The following is a 27,666-nucleotide window of genomic DNA, read 5'->3' as shown; positions in this document are numbered from 1 at the left end:
TGATAGAGTAAATAAGGAGAGACTGTTTCCAGTGGCAGGAGGGTCGGTGACCAGAGGTCACAGATTTAAGGTAATTGGCAAAAGAACCAGAGGGGGAGACGAGGAGAAATGTTTTTATGCAGCGAGTTGTTCTGATCTGGAATGTACTGCCTGAAAGGGCGGTGGAAGCAGATTCAATCACAACTTTCAAAAGGGAATTGGATAAATACTTGAAAAGGAAACATTTTCAGGGCTGTGGTAAGAGCAGGGGAGTGAGACTAATTGGATAGCACTTTCAAAGAGCCAGCACAGGCACGATGGGCTGAATGGCCTCCTGTGCTGTCTGATTCTATGTGAGTGCAGGAGCCTGTGCTTTATACACCCATCATTGGTGTGCGGCAGTTACACCACGAGCGCACTGTGGATTAAATGGTTAAATTGGATTTACAGTGCTGTTTATATTTCCCCTGTCTCTCGTTGTATCAACTGCTGGGTTCCAGTGAATGAATTGACAGCGGTACTCCAATGCAAAGCCTAATGGAGACCAAGGTACAAAGTGGCCTAATAGAACAGAAAGAAAATGCAAACAGTGGATGCCTGTTAGCTGGTTTATTGTATTTAATGCAAAGCTGAGATAGTTACATAAAAGGCCTTGTCAAAGTGCGAGTCAGAGTCTGTTGCCTTATGTTCATTGATATTCTTGGAGCTGGAAATGGATGTGTCAAAACTGAATGTTATTTTACAAGCTTGTGTGAATTGAGACCCACAGTGCCATTCTTCCGTGATTTACTTTGTTTAAAATATCCCAGGCCCTGTGAATTCGAAGCGTTTGCTGTTATGAAAGATAAATTTTTGCTTTAAAGTCCGGTCGTATGAGCAGCAAGTTTCAAATTGGGTTTTATTCACGGATTGAATCGTCTTTCCATTGGTTGCATTGCCCAGACTGAATTTTGGCAGAAAGAATGTTATTGAGAGGGAAGCTTTGCAAAATCCTGATCGGAGGCAGCATTCAAAATCCCAGTTATAACACTCCTGCTGGGTTACTGTTCTACACCGATCTGTCTGCTATATGTGGCATTAGTCCCACACCACATGTGACATTGATCCATTATCGCACCCAGCAGATTTATTTTTGATGAGAAAACAAGATGGTAATGGAAATACTTGAGACCCATTTAGGAGCTACGATAAACTGATCTACTGCCTACTGGTCTCCCTTTGACCCAGCTCAGTGATGAGAATATTTATTGCGATACATTGCAAGTTCCTAGCCTGGTGCAGATGTTGAGCAGATGCCAGGTATTTGGATAGGTGACTCACCTGACGGAACACTTGCGCGTCCCTTGCCCTGGTGAATGGTTGCAGGAAAAGTTGTGGGAGCCTGTGAAACTTAGGTGCCGGCCTCGGTTCAGTGGTGACACTCTCACCTCTGAGTCAGAAGGTCGTGGGTCCAAGCCTCACGCCAGAGAATTGAGCACATAATCCAGGCTGACACTTCTGTGCAGTACTGAGGGAGTGCTGCACTGCCGGTGGTGCCTATCTTCAGGTGACACGTTGAATCCAGGCCCCGTCTGCCCTCTCAGGTGGACGTAAAAGATCCCAAGGAACTCGTTGAAGGAGTTCTCCAGGAGTCTTCTGACTCGAAGGCGGGAGTGCTCCCAATGAGACACGACTGACAACTGGCCGGGGTCGACAGCTTGAGGGGACTGCGGGGAACAGGAAGAAAGAAGCTGAATGAGTGAGTTTTGCAGAGCCGAAGCAAACTTGCGCAGGAATAAAATAGCAGGAGAGAAAATGAGATCAGACAAACGACCGGCACGTTCTCCTCAGATCGCTAAGTGACTACGGTGACGGCACACCACAGATGAAATTATCTCTTAGAAAGAAGTGACACATCTCAAGTAGAGGTTCAACACAGCCCAAGCATCAGTGCTACAGTTAAATGTAATGGTAATAACCTTCCAGATAGTACACTCTGCTATTTGCTATAATTGAGGTGAGAGGTGATCTGAGCTTTGAGTCCAGCTGAGGCAGTTCATATGGTGATGACAAATGGATAGGTTTAGACTTCAAGCAGTTGGCAGAAGACCTGCTGGTTTTTAACCAGATAAATATTCACCAGAAGCCTGGATGGTCAACTTTGATCGTCATCTGATAACTGCTCAGAGGGGTTAGGAATTTATCCTGTTCTTGACGAGAGACGAGGAAAGTGGGACCTGTCCTGAAAGTCCAAATTCACAGCTCGACTGCCAACCCATTGAAGCCTTTGTCTTGGGAAATGGTGTTTGCTTTTCAGGCAGCAGGTGTTCATTTACATTGTGTGTGTGTGCGTGCGTGTGTGCGTGCGTGTGTGCGTGCGTGTGTGCGTGCGTGTGTGTGTGCGTGTGTGTGTGCGTGTGCGCCTGTATGTGTGTGGTGTGCGTGTGTGTGCGCGTGTGTGTGTGTGTGCGTGTGTGTGTGCGTGCGTGCGTGTGTGCGTGCGTGTGTGTGTGTGCGTGTGTGTGTGCGTGCGTGTGTGTGTGTGTGCGTGCGCGTGTATGTGTGTGGTGTGCGTGTGCGTGCGTGCGTGTGTGTGTGTGTGTGCGTGTGTGTGTGTGCGTGTGTGTGTGTGTGTGTGCGTGTGTTTGCGTGCGCGTGTGTGTGTGTGTGTGCGTGCGTGCGTGTGTGTGTGTGTGTGCGTGTGTGTGTGTGCGTGTGTGTGTGTGCGCGTGTGTGTGTGTGTGTGTGTGCGTGCGTGCGTGTGTGTGTGTGTGTGTGTGTGTGCGTGTGTGTGCGTGCGCGCGTATGTGTGTGGTGTGCGTGTGCGTGCGTGCGTGTGTGTATCCGATTATTACACTGTAGGAATTCTTTGCTACGGTTTAATTAAACCCAGGACCTAGCAGCAAAAAAAAAGCATCAGCCAGATTTGTTCAGATTTTGTTCTAATTTTTGGGCAAACTGATCTCTAGATAATCACTGACTTTCACTCCCTTTAGGAACAGTTAAAATTACTTGTGCCCTTTAGCAAAGGTTAATCATCCGGATATGATGCAAAACGGCAGGGTTAAGAATTACCCAAATCAAATGGATATTTAGTGCTGATGAGTCCAATGCTGAAAGTTGAGTTTTACTTGTTCTGGGAATGATAATGGTAGAATGTGAGTCCTGTGCACTTCCTATGACACTGAAGAATTCATGAGGCATTGGGAACAGAGTGAGAATTCCTGGAACACGGCTGTTGGTTTATTTCCTCCTGGTTCCTGACATTTTTCTTTCTTCCACTCCCCTCTCTCCATTTTGTGAAGGTCAACTTTCCTGATGTCCAGTCCCACAGGCACAGGGCTCTCTCCATTACCAAATCCTGTTGTCCAGTCCCACAGACACAGGGCTCTCTCCATTACCAAATCCTGGTGTCCAGTCCCACAGACACAGGGCTCTCTCCATTACCAAATCCTGTTGTCCAGTCCCACAGGCACAGGGCTCTCTCCATTACCAAATCCTGGTGTACAGTCCCACAGGCACAGGGCTCTCTCCATTACCAAATCCTGGTGTACAGTCCCACAGGCACAGGGCTCTCTCCATCACCAAATCCTGGTGTACAGTCCCACAGACACAGGGCTCTCTCCATTACCAAATCCTGGTGTCCAGTTCCACAGACACAGGGCTCTCTCCATTACCAAATCCTGGTGTACAGTCCCACAGGCACAGGGCTCTCTCCATCACCAAATCCTGGTGTACAGTCCCACAGGCACAGGGCTCTGTCCATTACCAAATCCTGATGTACAGTCCCACAGACACAGGGCTCTCTCCATTACCAAATCCTGGTGTACAGTCCCACAGGCACAGGGCTCTCTCCATTACCAAATCCTGGTGTCCACTGCCCTTGTATGAGCCCAGTCAATGCTGGCAGGCTAGTCAATGTAAAACAACAACAACTTGCATTTATATAGCACCTTTAACATCGTAAAACATCCCAAGGCGCTTCACAGGAGCGATTATCAAACAAAATTTGACACCGAGCCACATAAGGAGACATTAGGACAGGTGGCCAAAATCTTGGTCAAAGAGGTTATTTCTAAGGAGTGTCTTAAAGGAGGAGACTTTTAGGGAGGGTGTTCCGGAGGATTCCCTCATAGAATTTACAGCACAGAAACAGGCCATTCAGCCCAACTGGTCTATGCCAGTGTTTATGCTGCACACGAGCCTATTCGGGCATTTCCATCAGGGGCTGCTGGATTGTGATGGAGAGTGGGAAGCCAGGCTGGGTCTCCCCTCCTGAGACCGATTGTAATATACCTTATACCGCCCTGGTTCAGCACAGACTGGGGATCAAACCTGGGCCTTCTGGTCCATATTTACCAGCCACTCACTGACTTAACCCAGCTGAGCCACTGGGAAGTGAGATTAGCTTTTATTTGTGTGTTGTGTGTGAATAAATATCTCTGAAGAGCCTGAGGGATTGGTGCCTTATTATCAGTTAAATGTCAGTGCTCCAATCTGTCAGCTTAAAGGCACTGAATTTCATCCATCCCTTGTTGACCTGAGAGGGTGGTGACACAACAGATTGGCTTGCAGGGCCACTTCAGAGTCAACCACATCGATGTGGGACGAGAGTCACATCTAGGCTAAACCAGGTTAAGTATGGCAGGTTTCCAGTTGGGTTTTTAATGACAATCCAACAGTTTCATGGTCAGCTTTCACTGATACCAGCTTTTTAAATCTGAATTCACAATTCTCAAACTGCCCTAAGTGGGATTTGAACTCACGTCGTCCAGTAACATAACCACGATGCTACCGCACCCCGTACATTGCACCGTTCTCTCCAACAGTGGCAAGCATCAGCATGGGGGATGGGTTGGAGTGAATCAGCCAGTGGCGGTCCTGCACCTTTACCTGGTGTGTGATCCCTCTCTGCCAGGTGACAGGACAGCAATGGAACACGTTAAGACAAAGAGCCTTGTGGGGACAGCGCAGAGGGAAAACGTGGTGGAGCAATCATTGCGCATCCAGTGATAGATGACTTCAGGAGAAATCTTCTCGCACAATGCTGACCTGGTTTTATTATGTTTTAATGCGCAGCGTTTCGAGGTCGGCGATATCATCCACGCCCGAGGCTGTGTCGACGCCATCTCTCTGTGGTTTGAAGATAACGTCGGTGTCACGGTGGGAATTCTTGCTGCAATACTCTTGCCACAGGTAATCTGTTGGTCCGTGTTGTCCGTGCTGTTAATCTGCTTTCTATCCTGAGGCCTGAGAACAAAAGAACGACTGGTGTATCAGAAGCAGCATCCTTGGAAACGTAACAGTAAGTGTGATTTCTGCACAAAGTGCTGAACAGGTGAAGTTCGAGAACAGTGCAGGTTCTTCATTTTCACCTGATTGCTGCGTTCATCAGAATCGTAAACAATTTTACAACACCAAGTTATAGTCCAACAAATTTATTTTAAATTCCACAAGCTTTCGGAGGCTTCCTCCTTCCTCAGGTGTTGTAAAATTGTTTACAATTGTCAACCCCAGTCCATCACCGGCATCTCCACTTCATCAGAATCAGCAGCCAACAGGTACAAAGGCTTTAAAGTGAGCCACTTGAAAAATGTCCGGTTCGCCACTGCAGTAAAGGACCATTCGGGCTCCCCCTGGTAAGTGAGGGGAAGTAGACCCTCCGTTGAGTTGCTTGGTTTAGATCGCACATTTGTTGAAAAGGTTGATGCTGGAGAGGAGATGACGATGGGGGATTGGACCGTGAGGCGGGAAGTGATGGTGCCGGAGAAAGGTAAGGGAGTGACTGTCGTCACTCTGACACCAAGCTGTTGGGTTTTTTTTTGTGGAGGTACGGGGGTCGCTTCCCTATTGCGACGTGTTCAGCATCTTGTTCGGTCTTTTCCGCCTCTCGACCCTTTCCATCCAGAAAGTTGGGCAAACGCCAAACTAATAACACTGAGATCAGCCAGAGGTGTCTCATGCTCCCTTTCCCTGTAGCGGGGGAGGTACTTTGTCTGCTCTGAGCTGCTTTGCCTGAACTTGGGACCACCACACTGTTTTTATTTTAATGAGGTACACAACGCAGCTCATGGCTTAAAGGTCCGGTCTGTTCCCATCCTGAACACTCTCCAGGCGCCTTTTACTCATGATCAGACCAAAAATCCACTTTGGTAGCTGAGTTCTCACTTCCGACGAACCAAGCACAACTTTATGTGTAAAGTAACTGAAATAGTTTACCATGAGGTCAACAATGAACACTTTTCACTATTGGTATGTTCACTAGAAACAGTGTGGGCTACCTCGGGAATCCTGGGATCTCTGAAAATGGTAGAAGATAGCGAACCACATGGGCCGAAAACCGCAGATTGCTTTTTTATTAAGAGACAAAAATAACACAGAAGCAAATTGGATGAAATCAGCAGAAAGAATGGAATAACAGAATACTTAATTTCTCACCAGAACTTCGAAACGGTTCTAAAACAGTAAAAGATCTAAAAGTTGCAGTGGATCACCTTGGTAGCCTTGGAGCATGTGTTCCTGATGAAAAGCTTTACTTGAGAGATAAACTCCATTTTTTAATGAAGTCCACATACCAGTGAGCTCCCTCAGTGAATCCCCGTTATGTGTTTGTGAGAAACGCCTTTCACCCACTCATTAAGGCAGGGACAACGGCCTCCAGTTGAGTTGGTTGCGCAAGTGGATTAATTGTTTATTAAGAGCAGTGGGTGGTGGATGACCATTGCAAAAGCCAGGAAAATACATTAGTGCTGCACTGACATGATATGTACATTGCAGGATGGCGTTTTTCTGAGATGTGGAGTCACATCGAGTTACAGAGGTTCTACAGCACAGAAATAGGCCATTCGGCCCAACTGGTCTATGCCGGCGTTTACGCTCCACATGAGCCTCCTCCCATCCCTATTCACTTTACCCGATCAGCATATCCTTCTATTCCTTTCTCCCTCATGTTTTTATCGAGCTTCCCCTCAAATGCATCTATGTTATTCGCCTCAACTACTCCATGTGGTAGTGAGTTCCACATTCTCACCACTCTCTGGGTAAAGAAGTTTCTCCTGAATTTCCTATTGGATTTATTAGCGACTATTTTACATTTGTGACCTCTAGTTTTGGTCTCCCCCACAAGTGAGACATTTTCTGTACGTCCACCCTGTCAAACCCGTTCATGATCTTAAAAACCTCTATCAGGTCGCCCCTCCCTTCTCTTTTCGAGAGAAAAGAGCCCCATCCTGTTCAGCCTTTCCTGATCAGGATATCCTCTCAGTTCTGCTATCGTCCTTGTGAATCTTTTATGCACCTTCTCCAGTGCCTCTATATCCTTTTTATAATATGGAGACCGGAACTGTGCACAGTGCTCCGTGGGTGGGTCTAACCAAGGATCAATACAATATATATCCAACATACAAGAGCAGATCATATATAGCAGGCTGTGTGGAAACATAGGACTGGAAAAGACCAGCTGGGCCATTGAGGTAGGTCCTATACTGTCATGTACACTGTGACCCCGATCGACCCACTCCCGCACCAACCAGCCCACAATCTCCCCACAGCCTCAAACACACGTCCTAACATCGCTTGTAAAAAGGTTTCTTCTTACTGTGACACCAGCGTTAAGGGCCCAGGGCACCACCAGTGTTTAAAAGAACACAAACGTCAGATGATTAGTCGGCAAAGACGGTGATTAGAAGAGGGAGAGGGAAAGATCGTTTCTTTCTTTAAATGGATACGGCGGCTACACCAAGGCACTGGAACAAGCTTTTGGGATCTGGCAGTGTCCACGAGAGATTGTAGTGGCACTATCCTGAGCAAGCCAAGAACTTGTAAAAGAAAAAGAAAGACTTGCATTTATACAGGGCCTTTGATGACCCAAGGTGTGTTGCAGCCGATGAAGTACTCTTTGACGTGTAGTCACTGTTGTAATGTGGGAAATGCTGCAGCCAATTTGCACTGGGTTTTGAAGCATTAAATTCAATTGCATGCACACTGTTTTACAAAAGCTATGATATTCCTTGATATATCTTATTAAATAGGATGGGGACTTCTCAAACTCGGGTGGGCATGTGGGTTTTAAAATGTCAGGTTTAATCGTGACAGTGCGTTCAAAACAATCCATCTGAAGTAAACAAGGGCATTTAGAAATGGTTCTTATGCAGGAGAAGGTTTTTGAGCCACTTCTCGGTCTATTACTACTCCATGCACTGCAAGCGGCACTCGAAGCAAATTACTTTATCATGGAGAATCTCGGGGGCAAAAACCTATAACGTAGTAAATTCTTCAACAGAACAAAAGCCCTCTCACTGTAGGACACCGCTGAACAAGGACTGAAAACTTTCAGTTATAAACTAGAACAAATTGTCTGACTCGCTCAATGAAATTTATTGAGACTTGGACGTTCAGCTCGTGGGATAAATTTTATTTCAGGTGCACCACTCTGTGCCTTGCCCGATGAATCACGAGCAAATAATACGAAATTGATGGATCGTAAAGGAACTGTGAGGCCATTGATGCTGTGAGCAGAATCTAATCAATAGATCTTTAACCAAACCTCACACATTGGCAGTTTTGAAAAGGGTAGTATTTAAAATGTATGCGTCACTCAGTCCTGTTCCACAACCAGTTGGTGAGTAATTGCACGCTCTTCGTTTGGACACTGAGAATCTGTACAGATTTGAAAGGAATATTCCTCAAGTTCACAGGACTGTACTGCAGGAACTCTGTAATTATTACAGGAACACAGTCTTTGCGAACACCATTCATCTGCAGAAAAGCAGAGTGAAAATTAACCTTGACAAAATATCAGCATGTCTTCGTTTTCTAACCGCTAAAAGTTAAAAGGACAGAATGTTCTCATTGTATAAAGCTTGTTTACATTCCATGGGTGTAATGGTATTGAAAGTTTGAACTGATATATAGATAGAAAGAAAGGCTTGGATTGAAATCGCACCTTTCACAATCTCAGGACGCCCCAAATCGCTTTACAGTCACGGAAGTACTTTTGAAGTGTAGTCACTGTTGTAATGCAGGAAACGCGGCGGCCAATTTGCGCACAGCAAGATCCCACAGTCAGCAATGTGATAATGACTAGATCATCTGTTTTTAGTGATATTGGTTGAGGGATAAATATTGGCCCCAGGACACCGGGGGAGAACTTCCCCTGCTCTTCTTTGAATAACACCGTGGGATCTTTTCAGTCCACCTGAGAGGGGCAGACGGGGCCTCGGTTTAACGTCTCATCAGAAAGATGGCGCCTCCGACAGTGCGGCACTCCCTCAGTACTGCACTGGAGTGTCAGCCTGGATTATGTGCTCGGGCCTCTCGAACCCACAACCTCCTGACTCAGAGGCGAGAGTTCGACCAACTGAGCCACGGCTCAGTTCAAAGACCCACTGACATGGATCGAGGATGCTGTATTCTAAGGTCTGTGTTATATTTTCAGGAACAGATGATGATTACGTCGTGGATTAGTTCGCCTGATCAAACTTGTCAGGCAGCACACATAAGAACACCCTCCCTGGTTTCACAGACCTGGTTACAGTTGCTAAGTCGGAGCAAATGTTTCTGGCTGGTTATCAGAGTCATGAGGTGGTAATTTAACTCCCATTCCCCACGGAGCGGGCAGAGTTGGGCGGGGGGTTAAAATGACGTATGTGGGTGTGGGGGAGTTTTTGAACTAACGTTTGATTTAGAATGTGACTTGCCCAGCCACAAGGGAGGGGGTTTAGTTTTGAGCTTCCTATCTGATTGTGCTGGGTGACCCTTTCTCCCTCCCCCCTCGATCACCGTCTGCTGCATCAGAGCTGTTTGTTTTGTCGGAACGTGAGAGATTTTGAGAGTCTGGACCTGACTTGGCTGAAAAGTGTAACTTTACCAACCTGGTTTCTCGGGAGATTCTTGAAGATCAAGGGGTAAATTTTTAACAGGGAGCCAGGAAGAGGGCGGGGGAGGGGGGAATTCCTGACAGGAAACCCGGAAGTAGGGGTTTCCCAGACGTCCTTACGATTTTGACGTAAGGACATCTTTCATTTTTTTTTTCTGTAGATATCCCGCCCGACAGGCCAACCAGATTGACAGGCTAGCTGTCAGTCGGACGGGAGAATAGCTAGGAAGCAGATGCCAGCAGGTAAGTCTTAGATCGGGGATCATCGGGGGTCAGTCATCGGGGGGGTGGGGGGCGGTCAGTCCTCGGGGGCATCGCGGGTTGGTCACGGGGGAGGTCAGTCATCAGGGGAGTCATCGGGGTCGGGGGTCATCAGGAGCTCAATCATGGAGGGGCTCGGAGATCGAGGGGTCGGAGATCGTGGAGGGGTCGGAGATCGTGGGGGGTCGGAGATCGTGGGGGGTCGGAGATCGTGGGGACGGGTTCAGAGATCGTGAGGAGGTCGGAGATCGAGGAGGTGGTTGGAGACCGTGGGGAGGGGTGGGGGGCGGAGATAATGAGGGTGGTCGGAGATCGTGGGGAGGGGTGGGGGGCGGAGATAATGAGGGTGGTCGGAGATCGTGGGGAGGGGTGGGGGGCGGAGATAATGAGGGTGGTCGGAGATCGTGAGGGGGGAGTCGGACATGGGGAGGGGGTCGGCTGATCATGCGTTTGGGATGGTGGCAGGTAGGCGTGATGGGCCTGGAGGAAACACTGCTGCTCCTCCTGGCCCACAAGCCATGCAATAAATGCACTCACCTGTTGATCCAGGCCTTCTGGCTTCCTCTTACGTGGCATGAAGCAGAAGGCCAGGGAATCCCGGCCCCCAGGAGTTAAAAATAAAAAAAACCTGTCAAAATGGAGGCCCGCAGCCTCCTTAAAAGATTTTACTGACCGACCCGCCTCGTGAGAGCGGGATGATCACCCACCCCTCGACCCACCTCCGCTAAAACCAGAAGTGGGCGGGTTTTTCATTTTTACAATTTTTACCTTCCCGCAAACCCTCAACCCACCCGTTCAGGGGGTTAAAATTTACCCCCATTATTTTGTGCCTCAATATCGGAGCCCCCGGTCCCAGATATACAAAAGCCTTGGGGAATCGGACCAGTGCAGTGGTCGGGAGATTGGTTGTCGATCTTGAGACTGAAATCACAATGGTTCTGACTCGGCCTGGCTTCAGGTCCGCGGCCATCTCAGAGTAAACTGGACCTGATAATCCCCCAACATGAACTGGCAAACCACAACCATTTTCTGGGGAAATGCATCTCGACTGCGTCAGTAATTTGTCTTCGTGCATTTGTGGAGGACTCAAACTGGTGACCTTTCGTAATGTTTTTGAAATCAGCCTGAAATCAGAAGATTCCCAGTTGCACACGGCATGTTCTCAGCTTGGTATTGTCGAAGTTCCATTTGTGAACGTATCTCAGATCAGAGGCCAGTCCTGGTGGCAATGAGTGTCCTTCCAACAAGGTCTTTATTGAAAACACAAAGATTTGACTTTGAAACTACGTTGGCAGGGGTGGGGGAGGTGGAATCTCCTTGTAGACGGTGACACTTAAAAAGAGTTAAGTGGTGGGAACTGACTTGTCAAGGAACCAAATTGAGCTTTTGGCCAGCTGCCTGATATGAAATGTGCTTAACTTACTGCAAATGTGTTTCCTGCAGCCCTGGTATCTGCATATTTTTAAAAATTCTATGTCTCATTTGGAATCTACAGACTTGATTCCGATCGCTCAGGTCAATCTCGATTGATGTTTTCATTTACATGGCATTGTTGAAAAATGGGACATCTCAGAGCTGCTGTGGGAGATTTTCCATTCTGTGCGGCCAGTGTGGAATGGGTGAGCCGAGGATGGGAAATTGAGTGGAGATCATTATGACTGGATCTCAGTTACTGTATCCCATGGAACATCACCTTCCAGACGATTCTTCTCTTGCGTTTCTGGAGGAGGAAGAGGAGGATGAAAGAGGGATGCAAGGCAGCTTCGATTGCCCTGCAGGTGGACTGCTTACACCTTTATCCTTGCAGTCATGCCTTTCTGTCCAGGCATATCTGCCTGGAAATGTCCGAGGGAAACTGCCTTTGCAGGCTATGCATCACCAGGGACACAATGATAGAGTTGTGCCGTCTGATTGAAGTGCCTGAAGCCGAACTGCAATTAACCTCCACGCTGCCATTGGCAATAAAGAAGATCACACTCCTAACTTGTATGCCTCAGGCTTGTTGTACGCTATCAGCGGGAACATCAGCAACATCTGTCAATCTGCAGTGCACAGATATGTCAAGCAGGTCACTGATGTGCTGTTCACCAGGGACGCACAACGTGAGTCCTGAATAGCAGCTCGTGTGTGAGTAATTGAACAAGCACCATGCAGGTGATTTGTGTTGAAAGGTTGGTTTGTGGGCTCATATTTCCAAAAAGTGATGTAATAATAGTTCCGGTCTGAAGTGGCAGTAAATGAAGTGTGAGGCCATGCATGTGAATCTTGGAAAGAACTGTTCGGTGAATATTTCTTGTGAAATCATAAACATGTTCTTTCAGAGTGCCTTCACGATTTTGCTAGAGATAGTGAGCGTAGGGAGTCTTCCCCACTGTGTTTATAATGCTAACATTCAGAGACTGGAAGAAATCGTCCCTCTTGGTTTCTTCTGGACATTGTAGCGACCACCATTATGGAATTGAGAGTTCAAAGCAGCCTGACTTATGCAGACTTCTTAAGAATTGAAGTTACATGTAAATTGTAAGGCAGAAACACCGCAGTGGTTACTGGGTTAAAAAAAGATCTTGGCTTGGCTCAAGTCATGGTGTATAGCTGAGAGTATCTTCTGTTTTATACAGTTCATGACACACAGCCTTGAAATTCTGACTACCTGTAAGTAAGTGCACTGGCATTTTACTAACAGCCCTGTTCAGACGTTGAGCTGTTTCTGGTTGAACGGGTTACCTGTCCTGATATATGTGCATTGTGTATTCGCTTGTAAAGAGGTGAAACCTCCTGGAACCCAAGCACGTCTCCACCGTCCATGGCGAAACCTCTTAAGCCAAAGGTGAAAAGCAGCACAGAGGACTCAGGCATCATGAAAAGGAAAGAAACCAGAAAGGTCATTCAGCTCATCTTAGAGTTGGTGGTCCTCGATTTCTTCGCCTTAGCAGAAAGCCTATACTCCTTCTTTTCCTTTTGAAATGTTTCAGTAAATTCCACATTCGCTGATATCACTGGCAGTCAATTCGATACAAGTCGATGTGGAAAACAGTTACCCAGACTAATGTTCAGTTTTGTCTCTTCTACCCTTCTGGTTCAACACAAAACCTTTGCACATCGACGTCATCGATAACATGCATGATATTTGAAAAGTGACTGAGGCCTGCTCTCTGCCTCTTCACATTTCACATCATGGGGAATGGGTCACAATATTGGAGAATCCAAAGGGATCGGAGAAGGATCTTCTCTACTTTTCCCCACATGATAGGAAATACCAATGGTTACCAATAAAACAGACTGAAGTTGAATCTCTTGTGAAGTCAGTGCAATGTCCATAAGGCTGAAGCTTTGGATTCCTGACGAGGAGAATCCAGTTCTGACGCTAAAATTGTCCAAAATGTTCACTTGGCTGCTTTGGCTGGGTTGTCTGGAAAAAGCAGGTCCTGAAGCTAAAGCAAATCTCCTCAGGGAGATTGAGCTGATGGTGTCTTCACTCATTACGTTGCTACAGGAATAGCACATTGGGCTGTCCAGGGATTGCACATTGGGCTGCCCAGGGATTGCTCAATTGTTAAATACATCTTATTTGATTCAATAGGTGATAGGGCGCAGTCCCCGATCTGTTCTTGTGTGGAGAATCTGTCTCTGTTTCAAGGTGGTCCAGTAAGGCAAGGGTGTGATTTTTCCCAGGCAGGAATCATTGGGGAGACGATTCTTCAGTGTAAATGAGAAGACACATTTTCTATCGACAGGGTTCTCCCTGCCTTTAATTCTTTGGTAAGCAGATGTCAAGCATTTATTTGTACACGTTCATCAGCTGTACAAAATGTGTTTGCTGAGCTGTGAGGAGTTTGTTGAACTGTAGTAATAAGTTTCTGGTCCAGCCCTCTGATCAAATGAAGGTTACCTCGTCATTGAGGGTAGCAGCTCAGTGTGCAGCTTAAGAACCAATGTTTCAGAAGTACGCCCTTTTCAAGTTTGAGGGTCAACGTCCCAGCATGAAACCCTCACGCTGGAGCATGTGTTTCTCAGAGGCAATTCGTCAAAAATCTGACTTCTGTTTCAGAAAGAGCAACAGATTATGTCTGCTGAAGCCTTGCTGGTCTCAACCAGGCTCCTCCTCATAGTTAGGCAGATGCTGATTTGAGTGGCACCAGATACTATCTTTCCTCTGAGTGCTTTCATTTTAGTCTGCTCAATTCCAGTGCAGAACAGACAACCATTCATGGAACTGCGGCTAATTGATTTCTCCTGCAGACGAGTTTGCCACATTATACAGCTCAGCAGAATTTTCGCTGTTTTGATCTTTAACTTTTCACTAACATTGTCCTTCTTTATCCAAACTCAAAGTTGTGCATGCAGAAAAGAGTGCTGCACTGTCGGAGGTGCCGTCTTTTGGATGAGACGCTAAACGGAGGCCCATGTCTGCCCTCTCAGGTGGACGGAAAAGATCCCACGGCACCATTTCAAAAAAGAGCAGGGGAGTTCTCCCTGGTGTCTTGGCCAATATTTATCTCTCAGCTAACGTCGCTAAAAAACAGATGATCTGGTCATTATCACATTGCTGTTTGTGGGAGCTTGCTGTGCAGAAATTGGCTGCCACGTTTTCTACATTACAACAATGACTGCACTTCAAAAAGTACTTCACTGGGCATCGCTGGACGATTTAGAAGTGGAACAAAGTTTTGAATTAGTTGAAAGATTGAACCCCTGTGGAGCAGGAGCAGATCAAACCAGTCCTTGTCAGAAGCAGCGATATGGATCAACAAGCATTGTCTTTATACAATGGCCGCTGAGCTGGAAGGCCCTCAGTTCATTCAAAGATTACTGTTTATTCCAAGAAACTACTTGAAGGCTAATTTACTGTGTTTTGTCGGCCCGGGCAAAGAGTAAAATATTATAATTGCTGGATTTGGCTTTTTATGGCTTTTCGAGAATATGGAGGGAAGGGTCACTTTCAGCCTTCGTCAAAATGCAGAGCTGTGATTGGTGCATGAAACTGAATCAAGATCTTCCTGCTGTGGGTGTGTTAATGCTTCACTGGACTGTTACACAGAGGGGCAGACTGGACACAGGAAGAGCATTTCAAAAGTCACCAACGAGAAAAGGTTATTCCTCCCATTGAGGGCAGCACCCAAACTTTCCCAATTTAGCAGCCGATCCTGATTGTGCATTTGTGCCTGAGATTAATGGGGTGTTGAGTTTCAGTCCAGGGCAGTCCGTCTCCGATTTAAAACTTGTCTTTTCTTCTCCTATTTTGTTCCACTGTCGTTCATTCAGTTTGTGTTTCCCCCACCCCCGCCCCGAACCTTTGCAATATAAGACATTAGATTTTACTCATCAGATGCAAGAACAGTTTGGTGGAATGTACATTAATCTTTCTGTATTAATGTCCTATTTCCATTAGGTTTTAGTGGTATACATTGATTTATGACTTTACTCAAGAGCGCTGAGCTTATTTTGCAATGGCTTCCCCTACTTTAGTAATGGAACCGACCTGTAAATGAATTGAAATGTCTCTATCTGCGTATCAGAAGTTCAATTATCATAACTGATTTTCTAATATCCTGTGAGTCATTGTGCAGCAAGCTGTTTGGGGAAACATCAGACCGAAGGAGGCTCTTCAGTTAAAGTGGATTGTTATCTTTTCAGTTCAATCTTTTTCAGAGTTGGCTTCTGTCCACATAATAACCTTGGGTGCGTTATGGGCACGGAGGTAGAGGCAATCTAGCCCATAGGAATCTCTCCCTCAGAAGGTCTCATGCAGCACCCAAGAGGAAAATCAAACAAAACTATTCACAGCCCTCTGCCAATATTCCTCGTTGTAATGTTCCTCGTTATGCAAACGATGTATAATTACTGCATTACAACTGGTCATGAGAGGCTGAGCAGGAGTGACACAAGTTGATTGCCTCATTTTCTGATTTGCCCCGCTGTTTACAGGGCCATCAAGGTCAAGGAAATGCTAGGAGTGAGATTTGTGATTTGAAAAGAAAGAGTGGCCCAGGCTTTCATCCCATTTAAACATGCCACACTGAGTCTAATTTTACAAGTGAGTTGCATCAAAATGGGTTATATTTTTGAGCCCAAATGAGTGGGCCTCACTCCAAATAAGTGAGAGTCTCCACATTGCTCCTGGTGACTGGTTAGACCGCACCTGGAGTACTGTGAGCAGTTCTGGGCACCGCACCTTCGGAAGGACATATTGGCCTTGGAGGGAGTGCAGCGTAGGTTTACTAGAATGATATCCGGACTTCAAGGGTTAAGTTACGAGGAGAGATTACACAAATCGGGGTTGTATTCTCTGGAGTTTCGAAGGTTAAGGGGTGATCTGATCGAAGTTTATAAGATATTAAGGGGAACGGATAGGGTGGATAGAGAGAAACTATTTCCACTGGTTGGGGATTCTAGGAGCAGGGGGCACAGTCTAAAAATTAGAGCCAGACCTTTCAGGAGCGAGATTAGAAAACATTTCTACACACAAAGGGTGGTAGAAGTTTGGAACTCTCTTCCGCAAATGGCAATTGATACGAGCTCAATTGCTAAATTTAAATGTGAGATCGATAGCTTTTTGGCAACCAAAGGTATTAAGGGATATGGGCCAAAGGCAGGTATATGGAGTTAGATCACAGATCAGCCATGATCTTATCAAATGGCGGAGCAGGCACTAGGGGCTGAATGGCCTCCTCCTGTTCCTATATTCCTTTGTTCCTATGTTCCTATGACTGGGACCACAAGGACCCGAGTGGCCGAAGGAACTCGCCATGAACGTTTGGGGCAGAAAGGCCCATGTCAGACCCCTCTGCATCTCTTTTCATCAGCACACAACTACCCTGTCAGTTGGGATGAGGTTGCTTGAGTCATTTCTCAAATCTCTTCTTTTCTCCCCCCCCAATGATCCTGACTGCGTTATGCAAACGATGTATAATTACTGCATTACAATTAGTGTCGTTCATTAACCTCCAGTTACAGCTCGGATTAATACAGAAGCAACTAATGGTGCATCGCTTCCTCCGACTTGCGAATTTGCAATTTTTTTTTTGTTCCTCTTCACCTTCCTGACTTCTCTCCCACCTGGAAAATTCCAGCACGTCCCGCTGATATATTGCACGCAGTCTCAGGGTCTGAGGATCAGAAAGGTTTTCGGCTGGTTCTGATATGGAGCTGGGAGAAGGCAAAGGGGGGTGTGTGATTTAATCAGTGGTTTCCGAACTGCATGTTCCACGTTGGTGCCAAGCATCTGGTGGCACTGCTGCAGAAAGCAGTTTATGGAGCTTATGAATGGAGTTTATTTTTCATTATTAATATATTACAGACTAGAAATATCCAATAAGGTGTTCTGCCAGTGAGAACAGTCTAACAAATGGAAGGTTTGAAGTCAATCGCTGCCTTGTGCAGAACCTTTATTAAAACATAAAAAAAGACCTGTAGCAAAATGGGCAGGTTTGCCTATGTTTTTTTGTAATAAGATTGTGTCCAGGGAGTTCAATGTGCTCTCGCAGGGCAGGCTGACTTTCTTGCTTACTTTGAAGGGAAAGCTGAAATAAAAGCAAAGGAGTGAATGGTTGCTGAAGGAATTTTTAATACTGTTATCAGTTATTGAATGGATAAATCTCAGAACTGCAATGCATCGAAAAGAATGATGTCAAATTGTTGATGGCATTGTCAGCGGTTTAATTGCACTTTTTATGTTAAAACAATATCTTGTTTATGATTCTGCTCTCATGGCTCCATTCCCATCTCTCGTCACAGCACTGTCTTGGAAGGTCTATTGTCCCTGTCTCTCTCGAGTGGGCCAGACTGGGGTTTTGAGATGGCGGGTCATCTGTAACAGTGTAAAAGAGGATTTTTTTTAAAAACCTGTTATTTATGTCGACGGTGCAGCCATAAGATCAGCAGTAAAACATTAGGACAACAGAAGCAGAGGAACAGAGGCAGAAATGCTCAGTGTAAATCCAGTTGAGTCAGCCACGAAACAGAATCGATTCATCCATTACTGAAAGAGAAAAAGAAGAAAGAAACTTGCATTTAAATCGCTCAAATCACACCCTCCGTGCTTTACAGACAATTAATTACTTTTGAAGTGTAGTCACTGACGCTAAGTAGGCAAACATGACAGCCAATTTGCGCACAGCAAGGTCCCACAAACAACATATGAGATAATTGTCGCTGGGTCAAAATCCTGGAACTCCCTTCCTAACAGCACTGTGGGAGAACCGTCACCACACGGACTGCAGCGGTTCAAGAAGGCGGCTCACCACCACCTTCTCGAGGGCAATTAGGGATGGGCAATAAATGCCGGCCTTGCCAGCGACGCCCACATCCCGTGAACGAATAAAAAAAAAAAAAAAAATTGACCAGTTAATCTGTTTTGGTGGTGTTGGTTGAGGGATAAATATTGGCCAGGACACCTGGGAGAACTCCCATGGTCGTCTTCAAATAGTGCCAGGGAATCCTTTATATCCACCTGAATGATTAAAGGCCCCAGAGTAGGGGTTACCAACCCTCCAGGATTGTCCTGGAGTCTCCAGGAATTGAGGAGTAATCTCCAGGACACTGCTGGGAGCAACACCCGGGAGAAAAATCATAGGGGCTTTGAACAAAATGGTGGGTTTTTTTCATTTTCTTTGAACACTTTCAATTTATTAGTTAGAAAATATTGGAGATGGGGGAAGAAAGGCTGTTTCACTAACAGTCAATGTTAATCCAATTGGAATCTGTTCCCTTTCCGATTGGCTGCGGGAAGGCAGTGCGCCCGGATGACGGACCAGTGGTGGGAATACGGGGGGTCGGGGGTGGTTGGAGGTAGGAGGTCATGTGATGAAACCTCCAGGAATACAGCCAACCAGAGTTGGCAACCCTATCCCCAAGGTCAAGTTTCTCTGGGACGGTCTCGGGTCATTTGCTTGTGGGCTTGGGTCCATCGCACAAAATTGCCCGAATTCAGCACTAATTTGTCAGTCTTGCACAGTTGATAAGGGGGAGAAGGAGGGGAGAGTTGCTCATGAAGTTGGTATTAAGGTGCAGGCACAAACAACTTCACTGTGCACCTGACTTGGGTTCAGTTGAGTCAGGATTTAATTTGTTCATCCACTTGCTGAAGCTAAACTTACAAAGATATAGAATTTGCCGAGCTGCCTGGTTTTTCCGTGTCTGCAGCACGGTTTTGAGGCACAGACACGACTGGGTTGGGAGGACAGGGGAGTGGATTAAGTACTCAGTCAAGTAGCAGACTGCGAGCTTGCCAGGTGATTACACTGACTGGGATGAGCAGGGGCCTGGGTGCATTGAAGAAGAAAAGAAAAGAATTTAAAAATAGTAAGGAAACAAAGAAGAATTGGAAACACTCATTTTACAGGATCGATTAAACCACAGATCAGATGGCAGTGAATGTTCGGAACCTTAGCCAAAATAATCAAGTATTCTATCGAATGTTTGAGAGACAGGCTAAGCGGAAATTCCCACAGGTTAGACAAGGACCTGAGGAGTGGGGCAGAGTATTTGCCACACTCCTCAATTTTATTTACAGTTCTGTTTCTAAATCTTACCATTTTTTTTTTGTTCATTCATGGGATGTGGGTGTCGCTGGCGAGGCCGGCATTTATTGCCCATCCCTAATTGCCCTTGAGAAGGTGGTGGTGAGCCGCCTTCTTGAACCGCTGCAATGTCTATTTTTTGAGTTCGGGGGGGGATTGTACAACTGAGCATTGGAACAGGAGTAGGCCATTCAGCCCCTCGTGCCTGCTCCGCCATTTGATAAGATCATGGCTGATCTGTGATCTAACTCCATATACCCGCCTTTGGCCCATATCTCTTAATACCTTTGATTGCCAAAAAGCTATCTTTGTGGCTTGCTGGGCCATTTCAGAGGGCAGTTAAGAATCAACCACATTGCTGTGGGTCTGGAGTCACATATAGGCCAAACCAGGTAAAGACAGCAGGGTTCCTTCTCTAAAAGGTATTAGTGAACCAGATGGGTTTTTACAACAATCCAGTAGTTCCATGGTCACCATTACTGATACCAGCGGGATTTGAACTCATGACTCCGGATTATCAATCCAGGCCTCTGGATTATCAATCCGGTAACATAACCATTTTACGACAGTACCCACTTGTTAAATGAATGCATTGCAGCAATCTAGCAAAAAGGGTAAATATTCAGCAGAGTTTAACTTTCAATTTTAAAAGAACTCAATCTTGCAAATGTTACATTTCCATTTCCAATCGGTATTTTTGAAAGAAGCAGGAGAGGTGGACTGTTCAAAGGATGAAATAGTTGCAGTGTGGGACTGGGAATCAGGGAATCACTGCTCCTTTCCCAGCTAGTGTTGCAATTGCAGTGTTTAAAATTTTTGATTGTAACTTTTTTAAGAAAGTATTTCTGCCCAAACGTAGGGGAGACTGCTTGTACTGCAATGATCCACCAGCATATGAAGTACTGGTACACGGCCTTTTCCCAGGCCTCTCTCCCCCTCAAGGTGCTGGATAGTTAAACAACGTCAGCTGTCAAAACAGGAGAATCCTGAAAGAGATCAAAAGCAGAAGACCAGAGAAGCAGGGTAGTTCTGGTTCTGTTTTATAATTCAATTACAGTCGTTTCAATTACATACTGTAACCGGATTTGTTTATCATTAATTCTTAGCAGTGACAGTATTATTCATCCTTGTTTTCAAATCCCTCCATGGCCTCGCCCCTCTCTATCTCTGTAACCTCCTCCAGCCTGACAACCCTCCGAGATCTCTGCACTCCTCCAATTATTGCCTCTTACACATCCCCGATTTCAATCGCTCCACCATTGGTGGCCGTGCCTTCAGTTGCCTCGGCCCTAAGCTCTGGAATTCCCTCCCTAAACCTCTCTGCCACTCTCTCTCTCTCTCTCTCTCTCCTCCTTTAAGACGCTCTTTAAAACCTCCCTCTTTGACCAAGCTGTCTCCTGATGTGGCTCGGTGTCAAATGTTGTTTGATAATCGCAACTGTGAAGCGCTTTGGGATGTTTTACTCCGTTAAATGCTCGGTATAAATGCAAGTTGTTCTTTTTGTGTAATAGTCACAGTCACCACTGCTTAAATCATATTCTCTTATTAGTGCATATTTTACTCTCTTTTGTATTGTATTTTTAATTTTTATTTCATTAACTGGCATTAGAGTAAGCTCCAAGGTCAGCATTGGTATACTGACTAATCTGTACAGATCAACTTTATCATCTCCTAATTGACAGAGTGATCGATAAACTGAATACATTACAACAGAGACTGCACTTCATAGAATCATAGAAACTTTACGGCACAGAAGGAGGCCATTTGGCCCATCGTGTCTGCGCCGGCCGAAAATGAGCCACCCAGCCTAATCCCACTTTCCAGCACTTGGTCCGTAGCCCTGTAGGTTACGGCACTTCAGGTGCACATCCAGGTACTTTTTAAATGAGTTGAGGGTTTCTGCCTCTACCACCCTTTCAGGCAGTGAGTTCCAGACCCCCACCACCCTCTGGGTGAAAACATTTCTCCTCAACTCCCTCTTAGCCTTTTACCAATCACTTTAAATCTATGCCCCCTGGTTATTGACCCCTCCGCTAAGGGAAATAGGTCCTTCCAATCCACTCTATCTAGGGCCCTTCTTAATTTTGTACACCTCAATTAAATCTCCCCTCAGCCTCCTCTGTTCCAAAGAGAACAACCCAATCCAATCTTTCCTCATAGCTAAAATTCTCCAGTCCTGGCAACATCCTTGTAAATCTCCTTTGTACCCTCTCTAGTGCAATTCCATCCTTCCTGTAATGTGGTGACCAGAACTGTATGCAGTACTCAAGCTGTGGCCGAACCAGTGTTTTATACAGTTCCAGCATAATCTTCCTGCTCTTATATTCTATGCCTTGGCTAATAAAGGAAAGTATCCCGTATGCCTTCTTAACCACCTTATTTACCTGTCCTGATGCCTTCAAGAATCTGTGGACATGCACTCCAAGGTCCCTCACTTCCTCTACACCTCTCAGTATCCTCCCATTTATTGTGTATTCCCTTGCCTTGTTTGCCCTCCGCAAATGTATCACCTTACACTTCTCCAGATTGAACTCCATTTGCCACTTTTCTGCCCACCTGACCAGTCCATCGATCCCTTCCTGCAGTCCACAGCTTTCCTCCTCACTATCAACCACACGGCCAATTCTTGTATCATCTGCAAAATTCTTAATCATGCCTCCAATATTTAAGTCCAAATCATTAATATATACTTCAAAAATATCTCATGGGCTGTAAAGCACTCTGGGACCTCCTGAGGTCATGAAAGGCTCTATATAAATACAAGTCGTTCTTTCTTTGAGTGTTGCTGAATTGCTTGCTCTTAAGGTTGAGATTGAGCGTGTAACTAAAGTGCCTTGGATTTAAAATCTGCCAGTGCTGTCCGTCGAGTCTGACTGCCTGGTATGCCTTGGTCATTCTCTCACAGTTTGAAACACAGGTCGGTGCCTGTGAATAAATGGGGAGATTTCCAAGTGTCATCACAGCTTTCAGATAACAGCCTTAAAAAGCAAGGTTGCACATCAGAACAATGTTAGTCAGATTATTACATGAAATCAGTCCTTTAGGATAAATCGTGGCTGCACAGATTGTAACCTGGTCACAGATTACAGATCACAGAGGCAAAGAACACTGCTGGCATCTCTTGCTTGCATTTTACCGTCAGCTTATCACAGGAAGAAAATCGAGCCGTTTATATTGTGTACAAGATTGTAGGTTTAGAAGTGTCATAGCTCATGGACTGAAGGCACTGACTGGAGAGCCATGTTTTTAAAAAAAAAAGCTGTACTAATGAATTACCATAAGATTAAACCTGGTACATAAAAAATACTGTGTTTCAAACCTCACTGCAGTGTAGTGCTTAATGAGCCCATTATGTTCCATTGGTAATTGGCTGCATCTACCATGAGACTGAATATGTATGGGACACATTGGGCTCATCGAGCACTGAATAGAAAGTACAAATGTTCTCTTTATTACACCCAAACAACCTCCCACACCCAAAAAAAAAATACAGATCAATTTTAACTCCTCCATCAATGTTACCAGACCTTTCCTCTAAGAAAGACCAGAGTTCAATATTGAATTTGTCATTGCTGATAAATGTGACAGAATACCACGGGTACAGGCTCGGCCAAATACTTGTCCAAATACTTTTTTTTTGCGTAAGGCAACATTTTTAAAGGTGAGTTTTAACAAAACACATTGTTGTTGTGTTTTGGAGGGATCTCTATGGTATAAAGTGTCTTTATGGCCAATATTTCCATCAGCTAACTTTGTGCCTCTGACACAGGGTCGTTCTTGATGCAGCGAAGGTCGCACTGAATTCAGCAATAGTGTCTGAAGGATCAGTAACATTCACTAAACACTTTTGATAAATCCTGAGTCCTGACCAGAGTTCTTCAAAGGCTCCTGTTAATCTGAGCTGAACATAAACCTTTATCTGGACTCCATTCTGACACCAGAGGAACCATTGGAATTGCTGGATGAGAAAATGATGTGGAGTTCGCTTTCTACTATCCTGATAGTTACACGATAGAATGATAATGGAGTTGTTGTCTAATCATAGTCATAGATCTCCATCAATTAGTCTACAACACACCCAGACATGAGGCAAGGAAAACCCCCAGTGATGGAGAGCTTTGAGAACCATATTTCCAAAGTCACCTGTTCCTCCCAAGCCTGTTACACTCGCCACATGTCATGGCTCATAGTACTCGTATACTGACTCCCAAAATGTTATTTTCTGAAAGAAATTTGCATTTGAATGAATCAATACTAACTGCCTCCACCGTCGACCGAGGGAGCCTGGTCCATGGATTGACCACTCGCTCGCTGAAATATTGTTTCCGCAGATTAGTTTTAAATTAAACCTCCTTCAAGTACAGGTCATGCCCTCTCGTTCTACTGTTCTGGACAAGGTGAAATAACTTGTCATGGTCTACATTATCTAGTCCTTTCAGAATCCTATCAACGACAATCATCTCACCTCTCAACCTCCTTTCCAGTGAGAACGTGCCCAATTTACATAATTGCTCCTCATAATCCAATCCCTTCATCCTCCTAATTATTCTGGTTGCTCTTGTCTGTATCCTTTCAATAGCTGCAATATCCTTTTTGTACTGCGGCAACCAGAACTGTGCACGGTATTGTAAGTGCGGTCGCACCAATGATATTTAAAGTCGCAGGGATTACCTCGCTATTTTGGCTCAGTATTGACTTTTTAATGCATCCCAACATCTGATTTGTCACCGAGCATTGTTGCGATAGCTTCAATTAATTGTCAGTCAGGTCCCCCAGATCTCTTTCATTTACCATGTACATCGGCCCAGAATTTGCTGCTAAAATAACGGCAGGTTAAAGGCACGCGCCGTTATTAAGGGGAAATAACCCAACAGTTTGTGGCAAGGAAGAGATATCCCCTGAGTTGCGAATCGCCACAAGTTGCTCAGCCGTTAGCCCCGCAAGAAGGGGAGCTCGCCCCCAACCTCCCCGTGAGCGTCAGGAAATTGCTCCGTTTGCGCTGTTAAAATGAATTAAACTCGCCACAGAAAGTTAGGGCTGGTACTTCACTGCGTCTGGATCCTGTTCATGGGGTGATTTATGTTTCCATTGGCCTTCCACTTTGAATGATAATTGTTCTGCACACGCCACATAAAGCTCACAACCAGGATGCGAGTTAAACTGGGGTAATTATAAAAGGAAATAAATCCTTCACAGAGAGAAAAAAAAATGCATTAGGGAATACAACTAAACGATAGAACTGAAAGGAAACAGAGCACAGATTGGAAAGTGGATGCAAATGTCGCTGGTTTAGAATATGCGGGTTAGTAACTGGCTGTCAAATCAAGAAATGTTTCTGACCAGCAGAGAGGAAGACCTTCAGATTTGATTTGCTGTGGATTCTGGCTGGGAGTAAAGTTGATGCCAGATTCATTTCAGCTTGTCAGAATTTAGAGTTACCTCCTCAAAGTCTGTGAGTCCACGAGAGCTGAGGGAATACATCAAGCGAGGCCCAGGAAGATGAAAAGATACAGCAGTTTATTCTGAGTGACATCCCTGTAAACTTTGTAAGTAGCCAATAAACACCATGCTGATTCCACAAGTAACATCAGGCTTTGAATTGCTATAAAATATCCAGCTTTCACATGTAGTCAGCAGCTGCCCTTCGGTTCCCGAATCTGAACTCTGGGCAGGAGGCTGTCTTGTTCGTATGCTTATGTGTCGTGTTCCATTGACATGTCATTCAGTGATATTGAGATAAACTTTGTATGATCAGTAAGTTCGCTGATGATACAAAGATTGGTAGGGTGGTAAATAGTGAGGAGGATAGCCTCAGTCTGCAGGACGATATAGATGGGTTGGTCAGATGGGCGGAACAGTGGCAAATGGAATTTAACCCGGAAAAGTGCGAGGTGATGCACTTTGGAGGGACTAACAAGGCAAGGGAATACACAATGAATGGGAGGACCCTAGGCAAGACAGAGGGTCAGAGGGATCTTGGTGTGCAAGTTCACAGATCCCTGAAGGCGGCGGAACAGGTAGATAAGGTGGTAAAGAAGGCATATGGGATACTTGCCTTTATTAGCCGAGGCATAGAATATAAGAGCAAGGAGGTTATGATGGAGCTGTATAAAACACTGGTTAGGCCACAGCTGGAGTACTGTGTGCAGTTCTGGTCGCCACACTACAGGAAGGATGTGATCGCTTTGGAGAGGGTGCAGAGGAGATTCACCAGGATGTTACCAGGGCTGGAGCGCTTCAGCTATGAAGAGAGACTGGGAAGATTGGGTTTGTTTTCCTTGGAGCAGAGGAGGCTGAGGGGGGACATGATTGAGGTGTACAAAATTATGAGGGGCACAGATAGGATGGATACTAAGGAGCTTTTTCCCTTCGTTGAGGGTTCTATAACAAGGGGACATAGATTCAAGGTAAAAGGCGGGAGGTTTAGAGGGGATTTGAGAAAGAACTTTTTCACCCAGAGGGTGGTTGGAGTCTGGAACTCACTGCCTGAAAGGGTTGTGGAGGCAGGAACCCTCACAACATTCAAGAAGCATTTGGATGAGCACTTGAAATGCCATAGCATACAAGGCTACGGACCAAATGCTGGAATATGGGATTAGAGTAGACAGGGCTGATGGCCGGCGCGGACACGATGGGCCGAAGGGCCTCTATCCGTGCTGTATGACTCTATGACTCTATGACTCTAAATAATCAGACGCCACTTCAGAGCTTTACTAACCATTCAAAATCCTTAAATTTCAGTGGTTAACGAGATGGACTATTGATCCCATTGTCCACCAAGGCCCCAGATGCCCTGTTCACCTTGAGGGCCCATCTTTACATCTTTAGATTTTTCTCCTCTCCCAAAGACACCTTCATATTATTTCCTTTGCTGATTCCTCCTCAAGTCCGGCTGCTCCGTGGGCGATCTGTTCAAAGAAGGCCTCTGACCTGCCTGCGGCCACTTAGACTTAAGTTCAAATCCAAAACCCCACCTTCAAAACCCTTCTGGAAAGACACCTCTTTGACCACACCTTGGGTCACTTCCCATGAACTTCCTGCTTGGCTGATGGAGAAACCCAGGAAAAAAAACAATGATCGCGAAAGCTGCCGGATTATTGCAAAAAAAAAACCCAACTGGTTCACCAATGTCCCTCAGCGAAGGGACTCTGCCTCCCTGTCCTGGTCTGGCCTGCATGTGATTCCAGTCCCACACAATGCGGTTGACTTTTAATGCCCTCGGAAGTGGGCAGTTAATGCAGCTTTGCCAACATCACCTACATCCTAAGAATAATTTTGAAAGAAAGATGAGACAGTCTGCTCGATTGATAGGTTCTAGTCCTGCCGGAAAACTCATTAAATCTGAGATAAATCTGTCAGCTTATCAGCAATCACATTATCTCGAAACAATTTATTTCATGCAGTATAAATTTTTAGTTGTAAATTCCCTTCACACCAAAAAATAATTTAGTGGGAACTGACAAAAGTGTCTTCAAACAAAGTATGTTGTTTTGCCCAAGGGTCAAACCTAATGTACTGAACTCATCGTCATCCCTATTTGTTCAGTGTTTAAAGATCAGAGCACAACCGTGTTGTGCGTTGGAAACTGCTTCTCTTTAAAACACCCTGGGTTTCGTGGGGTGTTCTGACCTATCACTCTCCAACTGCTCAAGGTCAAATTCATCTGAGGTTGACAACGAGTCTGAACCGTTCAAACGTCCTACCAAAACTTGACTCGGGCATATTTGCTTAAATTTAATGGAAAAAAATCTGTGTATCAATAAAGATTAACATCTTTCCTTTTAAAAACCTTTTCCACTTCATCCCCTCCTTTCCTGATGATGCTGAGGCCCCGCAGGTGCAGACCAAATTACGGTACCTTACCCAAGTTTGTTAAACGTGGACAGTGAGTCTCAGTAGGCTATTCCACCACATGGCACATCACAGCCCAATCCTGACTTTACATAATATCCACAGGTGTACTTACCGTATGGGGTTGGTGGGGGGTCGTCACTGCATGGCTATCAGGATGTGGAGATGCCGGTGATGGACTGGGGTTGACAATTGTAAACA

General features: G+C 45.5%; 1 protein-coding gene across 1 annotated transcript in view; it reads left to right on the top strand.

The window, feature by feature from the left end:
• Positions 1 to 27,666, top strand: part of zgc:110329 (uncharacterized protein LOC550500 homolog) — a 153,431-nt gene that overhangs the window by 106,591 nt on the left and 19,174 nt on the right. The window contains exon 7 of the mRNA XM_068001266.1: positions 5,038 to 5,154. Coding sequence (XP_067857367.1) covers positions 5,038 to 5,154 — 117 coding nt within the window. The remainder of the gene's footprint in view (positions 1 to 5,037; positions 5,155 to 27,666) is intronic.

Source organism: Heptranchias perlo, chromosome 20 (assembly GCF_035084215.1).
Source record: "Heptranchias perlo isolate sHepPer1 chromosome 20, sHepPer1.hap1, whole genome shotgun sequence".
Lineage (NCBI taxonomy): Eukaryota > Metazoa > Chordata > Chondrichthyes > Hexanchiformes > Hexanchidae > Heptranchias > Heptranchias perlo.
Note: the sequence above shows the minus strand (reverse complement) of the source record. Positions and strands in the feature narration are given on the sequence as shown.